This window comes from Miscanthus floridulus, chromosome 19, assembly GCF_019320115.1.
Source record: "Miscanthus floridulus cultivar M001 chromosome 19, ASM1932011v1, whole genome shotgun sequence".
In the NCBI taxonomy this organism is placed as follows: Eukaryota; Viridiplantae; Streptophyta; class Magnoliopsida; order Poales; family Poaceae; genus Miscanthus; species Miscanthus floridulus.
In genome coordinates this window covers 83,335,952-83,348,705 of record NC_089598.1, presented here as the reverse complement: position 1 = coordinate 83,348,705, position 12,754 = coordinate 83,335,952, and the positions used below count along the sequence as shown (strand labels likewise).

The 12,754-nt window shown below is 44.5% G+C and overlaps 2 protein-coding genes across 10 annotated transcripts; one reads left to right on the top strand and one right to left on the bottom strand.

The window, feature by feature from the left end:
- The first annotated feature begins 3,700 nt into the window (after positions 1-3,700).
- Positions 3,701-8,915, top strand: LOC136527346 (transcription factor MYB93-like). Of its 2 annotated transcripts, none has more exons than XM_066520042.1 (4): positions 3,701-3,846; positions 4,112-4,611; positions 7,558-8,281; positions 8,360-8,915. In XM_066520042.1, the coding sequence occupies exons 2-4, from the start codon at positions 4,168-4,170 to the stop codon at positions 8,650-8,652; spliced, it is 1,461 nt and encodes a 486-aa protein (XP_066376139.1). In that variant the 5' UTR covers positions 3,701-3,846; positions 4,112-4,167; the 3' UTR covers positions 8,653-8,915. The 2 variants fall into 2 exon arrangements, with proteins under 2 accessions (XP_066376139.1, XP_066376140.1); XM_066520043.1 differs by having other exon boundaries at positions 3,725-3,846; positions 4,115-4,611.
- Positions 8,916-9,469: 554 nt separating this feature from the next.
- On the bottom strand, positions 9,470-12,354 carry LOC136527347 (uncharacterized). Of its 8 annotated transcripts, XR_010776761.1 has the most exons (6): positions 12,007-12,266; positions 11,108-11,450; positions 10,318-10,408; positions 10,060-10,212; positions 9,885-9,951; positions 9,748-9,814 (listed from the first exon to the last, which is right to left on the bottom strand). XR_010776761.1 is itself a non-coding variant. In XM_066520045.1 (5 exons), the coding sequence occupies exons 1-5, from the start codon at positions 12,291-12,293 to the stop codon at positions 9,761-9,763; spliced, it is 576 nt and encodes a 191-aa protein (XP_066376142.1). In that variant the 5' UTR covers positions 12,294-12,320; the 3' UTR covers positions 9,470-9,760. The 8 variants fall into 8 exon arrangements, 7 of the variants coding, with proteins under 7 accessions (XP_066376142.1, XP_066376141.1, XP_066376145.1 ...); XM_066520045.1 differs by lacking the exons at positions 10,060-10,212; positions 12,007-12,266 and adding an exon at positions 12,273-12,320 and having other exon boundaries at positions 9,470-9,814; XM_066520044.1 differs by lacking the exon at positions 10,060-10,212 and having other exon boundaries at positions 9,470-9,814.
- Between the last annotated feature and the right edge of the window lie 400 nt (positions 12,355-12,754).

Sequence of the window (12,754 nt, the reverse complement as noted above, 5' to 3'; positions counted from 1 at the left end):
CTCGGGTTAGCGCTCTGTCTCGCCCGATCCCTCGGCCACTGGCTCCACCATGCCCGACACCTGGGTTGGCGCCCGACACTTGGGTTGGCGCTCCATCTTGCCTGATCCCTCGGCCATGCCTGACACCTAGGTTGGTGCTCGACACTTGGGTTGGTGCTCCATCTCGCCCGATCCCTCGGCTGCGCGCCGACACCTGGGTTGGCGCCCATCACTTGGGTTGGTGCTCCGTCTCACCCGATCTCTCGGCCGCAGGCTCCGTCGCTCTCGACACCTAGGTTGGCGCCCGTCACTTGGGTTCGCGCTCCGTCTCACCTGACCCCTCGGCCGCGCCCGACACTTGGGTTGACGCTCCTTCTCGCCTGACCCCTTGGACGCGCCCGACACTTGGGTTGGCACTCTGTCTCTCCTAACCCATCGGCCACGCCCGACACTTGAGTTCGCGCTCCATCACGCCCGACCCATCGGTCGTCCACGACACTTGCATTCGTGCACCGTCTCGCCCGACCCATCGGCCACGCCCGACACTTGAGTTCACGCTCTGTCTCGCCCGACGCCTCGGGTTCGCGCTCTATGTCATCCGACGGCGACCCACAATCTTACACCCACCGGGTATGCTTGTGAAACAAGTGTAAACAGCCCCTTCACAGAAGTCCCAGAGGGGCTCGGGGGCTCCTATCGGATTTATAAACCCAGGGTCCCTAATAGACCCACTTCCCCATAAAAACTCGGTCCAACAAATGACGCAGCGACAACGCGCGCCTCCTGGGTTGGCCCAGATACATAATGATAGGCTAGGACAATGATCCGGTCCTTGACCGGAAGGCCTGGCCAAGGTGGGGACACAGTCCGACTTTGACCTCCTTTTCTGATCGGGGGTACGCCGAACCTCTGCTTGTTGCTCTTCCCCGACCGACACGGTCGGGGCCGACTGGGAGCGACCGACCAGGGACGCCCGCTCGGTTAGGGCTAGGGGATCAGGCGGAGCAGATAAGGTAAGACGCTCAAGTCAACCGCAATATCGATGATCGTACCCTGCCATGTCCTGCACACCTGTAGGATAGTGCCACCAGGCCATGCCAGATAGGCACTATGCAACCTTCCAGACATGTCAGAGCACAAACAGTATTATAGGCGCCGACGTTTGTCGTACTAGGCGAACACGGTAGAGTCTGCCACATGCGACTGGACATAAACAGTATTGTGGGTGCCGACGACCGTCTTGTACCCGACAACGTAGGCAACAAGACAAGGTAGCACATATATTCATTCTTTTAACTTGGAAGGCCATCCCCTTCGAGTATAAAAGGTGATGAGCTCTCTCCTAAAAAGCTCTCTGACTCTAGACGACCTGAGCACTCGAACAGCTCAATAGCTCTAGAACTCAACAGCTACACAGAGCATACGATCCAATACTTAGCGCACGTTATAGCATCCATCACTCTCAGCCGCTTGGTTTAGAGTCCGATCGGGCCTCTAACACCCCCTTCTCATCTCGTACTCATTTGTAACCCCACAGTAAACTTCGAGCACCTAGGCTCAGGAATAAAGTCACCGACCGATTGAAACTAGACGTAGGGCACTTTGCCTGAACTAGTATAAATCCTGTGTCATTGAGTGCTAGGCCACATCCGATCACAACGCACGGTAAAACTATAAATATTTACTTGTTGGTCACTTTTCACACCGATAAATTTAGAATACACCTCATAAATACTATAAGAACAATCGCATATATTATGAAAGTTCAACTAAATATAACCAGAATATCATGGATCAATAACACAAAATTAAATTATAAACAATAAAATACACTTTATAAATAACCATAAATAAACAAATAAAATAAAATAATCTAGAAAACAAAACATAAAAAGGAGAATAACATGCATGGATACTATGCAAACAACATAAAGTACAAAATATAGAACATCTCATTGGTACTGTGTGAACAATAGAAAATACACTATGAAACATCCAACAAATTTATGTGAATAACTAAAAAAACATCATCGAACATATCATGTGTATTATACAAACATTGCAAAATACATCATGTGTGGATACGAATACAATGAAAAACAATCTAGAAATCATCATGGAATATGTCAAGATTACTTTAGAAATGATCTTGAATATATCACGGAACATCTCATTGATACTACGTGAACCACCAAAAAAACAACATAGGACATCTCATAGATATTATACAAACATTGTAAAGTACAACATGTATGGAACATGAATATTTTTAGAAAACACAATACATCATGGAACATCTCATTAAATACTGCAATAATGATATAGCATACTCCCTCTAGTCCAATTTATAAGGCATTTCACTTATGTCAAGAATCAAGCTTTATAATCATTGAGCAATAATTTGGCTAACAATGTTTAATTATTGTAATAAAAACTTGATACTATTAGATTTGTAACCAAATGTACTATTCAATAATCATAAATTTATAATTATAAACAATATAATATAAAATAAATGAATTCTTAAAGTGAATTTAGGACACTCATGGCATGTCAAAAGATGCTATATAAACTGGACCGAAGGGGATAATTCAAAATATACTCTAAAATGCTATGAGAACTATCTTATTATATTATAGAAGAAATAGTTACATCATTTTTTTGGGGAAGGTCACTTAATAAATAAAAGTAATGAAGAAAGCAAGAATACATTAAGTAAAGGAAAAATAGAAGCAAGAAGAAAGAAAAATAGAAAATGAAGAAAATTTAAAAGTAAATAAAATGGTAAAAAATAAAATACAATGATAAGGAAAAAGAAAAAATAGAAACAAGAAGAAATAAAAAATAAAGGATAAGAAAAATAATATAAATAGATAAGGAAAATGAAATTAAAAAGTGAATAAAATAAAAGAATGAGAAACACAAGCGAACAAGTCTCCGTCACTCCACGTACGTGCAACCCACCGTCCTAATTACCTCTGGCCCATTCAAACACTGAACGGCCCAGCTTCACTCACTTATACTCCCTCGGCCCGAGAAAGACCGTTGTTTGAGGAATGAATCTGGACCTTGTCTAGGTTTATTTCTAAAATTATTTTTTGGGACGGAGGGAGCACACAAAGCTAGCTCACGTACTCCCCTAAAAAAAAGCTGGCTCACGTACCGAGGAGCATAGGGCATATTGTTTACGTGGGTAAGCTGAAGCTGTTTTGGAAAATAATTGGTAAAAACGGTTTTAATGATGGTTGTATGATAAATTATAGTATCTTTGTGGGGAGGAATTAGAAGAATTTTTTTCTCGCTCCGACCCTTTTTTTACACAAACGGGTCCGGCTCCTTTAAGCTCCTTGTGAAGAATTAGTTATAAGAGTTTTTCTAATTTCACTTTCTAAATTATGATTTGAAGAGTTATTCGAGTAAAAATCACTTCCTATATATATCTCCACACTTCAACAGTTTTCTACTCGCTCTCCATCTTTATGTAGCGAGAAATTCAAAACGGAGAAAATCTATATTTAGAGATTTAATTAAAGAGATTCTTAAAGAGTTTTTTTACCAAAGTTTCTATTCTTATAAATGAGAAAAAATACAACAAATTTTTGAGAGTTGCTCTAATAAGAGGCCTAAAAAATCGGATCAAACTCACTTGGCAGCGGCCCGTGCACAGCGCGGCCCGTGTTGGACTGCGTGGGACTCCGTAGCGTACTATAGACGGGAGCAGTCCACCTCACGGCCGCCGTACTCTCCAAACCAATCTCTGTGGCTTCTCACCCTCTCCGCCTCCGCCACGGGCCTCCCCTCCCCGCCACGGCCTCCACTGCACACCGGAGTTTGATCTGCTCCGACGAACGCCGCCTACTATACATCGTATACTGTTCTAGCCCGGACCAAGACTCTCACCTCCCTGTTCAGATTAGTACTAGTTTTATTTGATTGGATTAGATCGAAACTCTCACTCCCCTGTTCAGATTAGTACTATATTTTACTTGATTGGATTAGATCGGATTGGTCGGGTAGGCAATTGCTGCAGATCGGGTTGTGTCTGCAATTGCTGCAGATCGGTTCGCTTAATTTACTAATGAGTTCGTTCGGTTCGCTTAATTTACTGATGGGTTCGCTTAATTGCTTGCAGTAGATTAAAGGAGCTCCAGCTTTCGGAGGACAACCCAGTTGCCTTCGAAGATCAAAATGACGGTGGTGAAGGTGGAGGAGGTGGCGAAGGTGGACGAGAACCCTGCGCTGGTTGGAGAGAACCCTGGGCTGGACGATGAGGCCGAGGCGGGGTACGTCTCGCCCGACGATGAGGACGGCGACGACGAAGACGACGAGACCGACAGCGACGGGGACTACGAGATCCCCAGCGGCGACGGCGTGCCCGAGCTGAAGAAGGGCCCCTGGACGCCCGACGAGGACAAGCGTCTCAAGAGCTACGTCGAGGCGCACGGCGAGGGGAACTGGAACGAGGTGCAGCTGAACGCCGGGCTCAACCGCTGCGGCAAGAGCTGCCGCCTCCGCTGGGCCAACCACCTCAGGCCCGATCTCAAGAAGGGGCCCTTCGACGCTGAGGAGGTCGACAAGATCATCAGGTTCCACATCATGTGGGGCAACAAGTGGGCCAAGATGGCCTCGCATGTGAGTTGCTGCGCTCGCCGTTCTCCTGCAGTTTTCCTGCTTCCTTCCTGCGTTGGTTCTGTTGTCTCGTGGTAACATTTAGATTAGTTCATAGAAAGGTCGGGAATGACATGCTTTGGTGGAGTGGGTACGTGCTCCCTGCATCCTGGAATCGATCTGCTCTGCGAATCCATCTCATAGAATTATGTTGATTTCCCCCAAATATTGCATGTATTTGCCACATGCTAACATATTCAGAGTTTCAGACAACATACATGCTAGCAGTAGACATTTATGCTTCTCTCCTTTTGCATGCTCATTGCTCATGGCAAACTGGCTCCGGCTCCTTCACTGTAGCCGGGTGTCGGCCGACAGGTGCCTGCAGGAGCCAGAGCCGCGGAGCCAGAAAAACGAGCTTCGCCGGCTCCGGTTGTGTCAGTGAGAGAGGAAAGGAGGAGAGAGAAAAACGGCTCTGGTGAACAGTAACTGGGTGTGGGCCGCTGGGCGGCCAACAGGCCGGAGCCGGAGCCACCGGAGCCCTGCCAAAGAGGCTCTATTTGTTCCATTTGTTTCGATGTGCTCAAAAGATCACTTATTATGTTTGTATTACAGATTTATCAATCAATTATAGAAAGGTAACAGCATTAAGGCCTTGGCCCTAGCCTCATAGGGAAGTAATAATTATCGGATTGGTGAACTTAATTATTTTTTAATGAAACAGTGAACTTAAGTGCTAATTCTGATCTTGCAACTAGCACAGGCATTTTTTTGTTATTGTGGCCGTGAGAATGAAATTCTTTTATTAAACAAAATCAAATTAGGTAATGGACATCTTATTTTAATGCCTCTTGCTGATGATAGAATCATGAAGAATTTTTCGCTTCACTATTTTACCAAAGAAACAATTTCTCGGTTGCCTTATTACATTAGCTGCATTTGGGGCCCCTACCCACCCAACTGAAGCAATATAAGTAATTTCATTGGGTACTATAGAGCGCCAGAATATTATGAAAGTTAAGCCAAGCAATGTGATAAAATGTTGTCATCGATATGGTTAAACTGGCAAAACTTTAAATAATATGAAATTTTAATCCAGAGACTACTGAGCAATATATGTAGAAGCAGTTTCAACTTTTGAGGCTGCATTTTACAGGTGGACAGGATTGGTACAGTGCATTGAGAACTTCTTTTTCTGGTAGCTAATGTTGGGTTCCATCTCTAGTCTAACCCAGCTTGCTTTGTAATAATAGGCTATCATGTTGGGCCTGTTGCTTTTCTGCTGCTCCTAGATGGCTTCATCAATTTCTATTTATTTTCCTTCACATTTTAGGAACATCTGCTCTGTAGTCATTATTCTCACCTTTGCATTTCTGCATAGACAATTCATAGTTTGCTATTTATAAGTTTGCCTTTTCCCCCTGCACTATCCTTTAATAGGTTACTTATTACTCTGATATTCCCATATGCTGTAGAGCATGTGTAGTTATCATATATTTTAACTCTTCCATGGTGGTCATGTACTTTTCAGGTTGTTTTGATCTCTTACCAGATATTACCTTACGTAAGCTTTAAAATGCCAGTGCAATTGTAGCTGCAGTTGCTTTTCAGGATGCTACACTTGATGCTGATGTTCATCTTTCCTGTGTATTTTGATCATGGCACATGCCTCGGACCTTGGTAGCTGTTGCCTTACAAACTTGATATGCGTGGTCAAATATCACCTATTGGTTTACTTGTCCTTCTAAGGGTGTGTGTTAACAAATTGAGCCTCTATCAGGTAAAGATTCTAAGAGCAGCTCCCGTGTTGTTGAAAATTGAACCATGGGCTGCACAACAGAACTTTGCACATTGGACGAGTTGACTACAGCTGTCAGGCAGAAATTGACCTCCCAACACTGTTCGATGCTAGGAATAAAAAAAATCACCATGAGCACTCACTGTTATTTCCCTATGGTTTAGTGCACTGAGGGGATAGACTTGAGGTCACCGTACCTGGCTTTGGGGAAGGATGTCACTGTTTTCAGAGGTGTCCATCACACGTTGGGGATATGCGTGACCACGAAGATCTTGGGGCCTGTTCTACCCACCGCCTCATGAACAAAATAAGATCTAGATGAGGGTAAGAAATTGGTCAAAAAATTGTTAAGAACAAGAAGTAGCAAAACCTGCACAAATGCTGCTTCTCCTCTTCTGCTGTTCCCTCAGTTTCTTCTCCAGCCCCGAGTCCGACCCACTAAGAGCTGATGTCAGAGCTGCAATCGCCTTTGCCAACCACACGGGAGGGGCCATCACTATTGCGTGCAGCCTGTGCCCTCCGATGCCGTGGCAAGCATCACGCTGCCCAGCAGGAGCATGAGCGTGGGCCACTTGAGTGCCGCACGGGAGTCGACCATGGCTCTCCAAAGCACGTCAATTGATTGGGTTTGTGACTGGACAAGCGGGTAGAGGAAGAATGGGATTCGATGAGAGTATGAGAGCGTCAAGGTGCAGACGGAGCCACGTGAGGAAGAGAGAATTTATTTTATTGTGTATGTATGCGGTTCCCACTAATCGGATGATGCACTGGGGCTATTGAACAAAACATCTGTTCGTCTCATGTGGAATTGACGGTTCGTTCCAGCACTGAAGCTGCCCTAGTATGCATTAGTTGATGAGTAATGGAAGGGGAACTGTTGATGTTGCATGTATGATTGTATGGTAGTAGATGTTGATTGTAGTTAAACGTGGACTATAGTTACTTTATATAACTATTCTATGGCTAGTTATGGGTAGTAGATGTTGAATTTTGATGCTACTTTTGACTGCTCTGATTTCATTTGTATTGTTTCTATTGTTTGTTTTTTGAAGGCATTTCTTGTTAAAATCTTTTTTTTAATCTTCTCACAGTAATTGTTTCTTAAATTTGAAAATCATTTTTACTAATTCAATTGGGCCTTTTTAGACACTAATGTATTGTGTTTATTTCAGTTGCCTGGTCGCACAGATAATGAAATTAAAAACTATTGGAATACCAGATTGAAGAGGAATCAAAGACATGGTTTGCCTATCTATCCAGAATATATGCTTTCTCAGGTTACACATCCGCATCAAGACATGAACTGTGAAACTCCTGGAGTTTCACATGGCAAGAAACAGTTAAATGAGTATGCAAAAGAAAAAGTTGTTGACATGCATGATCTTATAGATGAGGTAATGACATTTCAGCACCTTGACTACGAGAAGGATCCTGTGATTCCAACAAAACCTTTGAAACGCTATGCATCTACTGTTAGTCTGCAAATTCCTGATGAGACTGAGAAAACCTTTTGTTCCACTGATTTGAACTATGTATTGACAAAGAGTCAGTCGCTGCCTCTTGGTAGTGACATTGCCAGTGGCTATCCAGTCGAGCTCCCTTCATTCCAAAGTTCCAGCTTTACCCTAAGTAATGACTGGTTGCTTCAATGTCCTTCGGCTTCTATGGAACAACAGATCATTCAATCTCCAGAATCCATCTCGTCACAAACCACTGGTATGCTGGGTGCAAACGTTCACAACAGTGATATACTTGATGACCCCACAAAGTCTGGAAGATCTTTTGAAATACCGATTCCAATGGTATTCCCTATGATGCATTCTTCTTCGGTCTTTGGTAACTCTGAACATGAGGGCTGTCCGATTACTAAAATTCAAGCTTCAAACTTATCTTCAGGTATAAGTGTGCTTAAATGCTTTCTATCATCACAATATCATGAATTTGCTATGCAAGGCTTACTTTTTTTGTTTATAGGTTCAGATGCTGTTTTCAATCTCGGCCAGTGTTATCCATTTGCTAGTTTTTCTGATCCTGGGATCCCTGATACACCACCAGAAGCAAGTTTCTTTACTACACCACCAGAAGCAAGTTTCTATACTACACCACCAGAAGCAAGTTTCTTAAATGATACTACACCACTAGAAGCAAGTTTCTTGAATGATAATTTGAAGGACCAGTCACATCTCTACTGGCAGGAACCTAAGCTGTTGACTGATGGAGGCCAATGGTTTGATCCTTGTCACAAGCTTGACTTCTCAGGTCCGTGAGCAGCAGTTCAATCAGGGTCAGGGCAACATATTCTTGTCCTCCTAGCATTTTGTTTGAAGGTTACAGTCTTTCGTAGTTATATTTGTTTGGTATAAAGACATACCTTGAGTGTTTGAACTTCAAGTAGTTATATTTGTTTGGTATAAAGACATACCTTGAGTGCTTGAACTTCAAATTCATTGACGTGCTGTGACCATCTAAACTCAATACTCTTTGATGTGATGTGATTTGTTGGGACAGAATCAGTGCCTCACCAGCCGTATCTTCCATGCTCCTTAATTTATGTTTCCTTAATGGTGACTATTTCAGTTCTGTATGCTGTGGATTCAGCTAACTTAGTAGCATCACCCCATATCCGAGCGAGCGAAATGTTTACAGCCACTTGAGCACAGCTCATGTATAAATATGCATCTAAACCATGCGATCATGTTTATATCTTTTCCATCCGAGTTATCAGTGCCATAAGATCCTGAGTTGTACTCAAATGGATCACCTTTAAAATTTATATGCTGTTTTGTTCCGCTTGAGCGCTCGAGTCTGTCCGAATAGTTGGCGTCTCACATTTTAGTAATTGTAGCTATGCTGGCAATGCTGCTACGTGCAATGTAATCAGGGGAGTTTCTTTTTTACCCTTTGTACTGAACTAACTTTTCCTCGAAAATAATAAAAAAAACTTAAAATAAAAGGAAGGCGCGTCAACCTGCTTTCATCAACCAGCATGGCCGTAACCGGCATTTGCTTCACAAAGTGGGCAATAACTTCACATTTCTTTTGTTTCTCATTAATTTCATTTCTCATTGCAGATTGCACTTGCACCAAGGCATGCCCATTTTTTCGTTTTGTTTTAATCCAGTTGCCTAGATCACCCAAATCAAGTTTTCATATAAAAACACCACGTATAATATCTAATGTTCTCATAAGCTTGACGGGAATAATATATTACAATTGCTTAACATAAGGACGCTGCCATGTTTCATGATATGATATTCAGGGTACACCATTGTGCTCACGAAATGTATCGCTTTCAAGAACCTAGAGCTTCTGCACATCTAAAGTTCCAAATACATTTAAGCGATTAATCTGAGTAAAACAATGGACTCCACAGGCCTAATCATAAAGTCCTTCTTGCTCCCAAGCGTCCACAAGCAAATCTACCATTTCCTGCAAGTATAAGTTCAGCTTAAGAAAGTTTCGAGGCAAACAAGACAAGTAATAAAGCATGGGATCTTACACCAAGAGGTATCGGTTGGGAGAATGGCTTATTGCTTCCTAGCAGGCTCTCATACGTTGTGTTCCAACTGTACACCATTAAAAGAAAATTGCAGATTATGGAGGAAATCTAATCTGTTTTTGGAACACTGATGCACCTACTTCACTGAAACAAGCACCGTGACAGTTTTTCTTACAAGCCCATGTTTTAAAGGCGGCTAGGCGTCTAGGCGAGTGCTTGGTACGCCTGGACGCCTAGGCGGCGCCTAGGCGACAAGGCGCCACTGTTTCCCAAGGCGAGCTGGGTACGCCTGGACGCCTAGGCGACGCCTTTAAAACACTGTTACAAGCTATAAAGAATTATCAAATAACATAATGTTATTTTGGTTCGCAATAGGAAACTCAAGGGAACCCACTCGTTAAGGTGTGATGGAAGAAAATCACAAAATATTCACCTTAATTTTGGTTCTCGAGGCTGTTGAGATCTAGAATGCTGTTTTTTGCTTCCAACCCACTGTTGTCTGGTCTGGTTCCAGAGCATAAGACCTGAAAAATAGGCAGTATGAAAATTCAGAAAAGATCAACAAAGAACAAAAATAAATGGAAAACATTCACTTCTTAGTAACAACTGGGCATGCTACAAAGTAGGGTTCCCTCTTCTTTTTTGGAAAAGAAAACGCTACAAAGTAGTTTAGTCATCAATATTTTTAAGGAATCTTGCCAAATCACTGTAGTTGTGAATTTACTATCAGTAAGCTCTCTATAAAGTATTATTATAAGTGTATAATGCTGACTCCATAGATGTTATTGCTGATTTACATAACCATATTCCCACAGATGCGTTTGCAGAACCTGAGAATCATCTCACGTCAAATTTGAAACTGATCAGGATTTGAACATTAAGCCATCTAGAACAGAGAAGTGTACTTCAACAAGATAGAGGCTTTTGCTGGTTTACGTCATTGGCTTTCCACAAATTGATATGCAGAATCATCCAATGTCAACTTTGAGACAGATAAGGATTAGAACATAAAGCAAAGACCTTTTTCAATCATAGTTTGTAGCTTTTACTGAGAAGTTAGAACCTCAACCACTATATATTGAAGAGCACAAACATTGGACATTCAAACTTGGTTTCCATTCACATGGATGATGGAGCTCTAACAATCAGTCAGACACTTGAACTATTTGACAGTAACAGGATGGATCAATAAGGCAAAGAGGAAATCAAACGAATGAATTCACCTTGATTCACAAACTCATTCGGGTTGCTGCTACTTCCCGCCACATGCTGATCGCTGGACTGAGCGACCGTGCTGATCGAAGACATGCTCCTCTGCGATTGGATCCCGCTGTTCTCCATCTCATGAGCACTCGTGCTCCAAAAGTCCTCCGGCAGGCTAGCCTTCCTTACCGAGCGCCCCTGGATCCTCAACCGTTTGGAAGGCTCGTCTACTGCTGTTATTGGAGTTGGCTTAGCACAGCATCCAAAGCAACCTCTGCTCTGTAGCAAACCAGGATCGGCCAGTGATTGATTAGCACCAGTGTTCGAGAGCCCAGATAAGCTATGATGTACTCTATTCTTGTACTACATACATACAAAAGAGAAAAAGGCCAAAGTTATGACCATTTGTGACACGATAGATGGTTGCAGTAAACTACCAAACAACTATCACTCCGTGAACTCAGCAGCGAGAGACTGAATATTTCCATACAGAGGCCCAGTACCAAAGTCAGACTAAAATGCCTCTCTTTTATACTGGAAATAGACCAGGCAGATTAAACAACAGTAAGATACTGCACCTAACGCGACGGAATCAACTGGCTGAACAGGAGAAGTGAGAAATGGATAAACCAAACCAGCCTACCAATCAGAATCATTGGTAGGCACGAGAACAGCACGAGCCCAACAATCTGAATCAGGGAGCAGCAAGCATATATGTGCCCTGAACAGAAGCATAGAAATTTGAGAACCTCGCTATCGCATCGCACGCGGGGATCCTAAAACTCCCCACGAGCCTCACGGCGGCCACTACACCGTGACGTGTATGTACCGAAGAATCACGAGAGGATGGGATGGGAAGGGAGGGAGGCGGGGCGCACGCGCGCACGACGCACCCCATGCAAGCGACGAGGCGGCGCACCCAGGTGGAGAGGGACCTGCAGCTCAGCAGCATAGCATCCGTCCGGGCCCGGTACGCGGCACGGGGGGGCCGGTGCCGCGTCGGAGGAGGCCGGCGGTGACGCGACGAACCCTAGCCCCCCGGCCCCTACGGCGAGGGAGAGGGGAGGCGGGGAGCGAGGGATCGGAATGGGATTCCGCCGTGGACGTGGGTGTCGGGCTGGGATTGGGGGAGGGGAGGGGATTACGAATCTACGAGGGAGGATTCAGCTGAGGCGGCGGCGTTACCTGCCCATGCTGCTGCCACATGACATGATGATGCGCCAAGACGGGAGTGTACAGGACGAGGCATTTCGCTTTGACTGACGCCTTGGAGAGTTTCTTTTTCTTTTTTCTTTTTTTCTTTTTTGAAAAATGACGCCTTAGGAAACACAAGACCAATCGAGGAGACAGACCCCAGCCCCCACGCAGGCCACACGGGAGGCGACCTAAACTCTAGCCGCCTCTCTTCTTTTCCTCCTTCTCTCCAGCCGCGCCGTCGCCGGAGCAGGCCGTCGGCATGGCCGTGCAGCTTGCAGTGAGGGCGGCGGCGAGGCTCTTCTTCGCGGTGGAAGCTGCGACGATCGGGGACGAGCTCGTGTCCTGGGGTTCGGCGTGGTCGCTGGGGCAGGTGGTGGCGCCGGCGTCTCCAGCGCCTATCTGGGGCAGCCTCCTTGCTTCGGCGTTCGGATCCGGCGGTCCAACGGCCGGATTCGCGTGGATCTACGGCG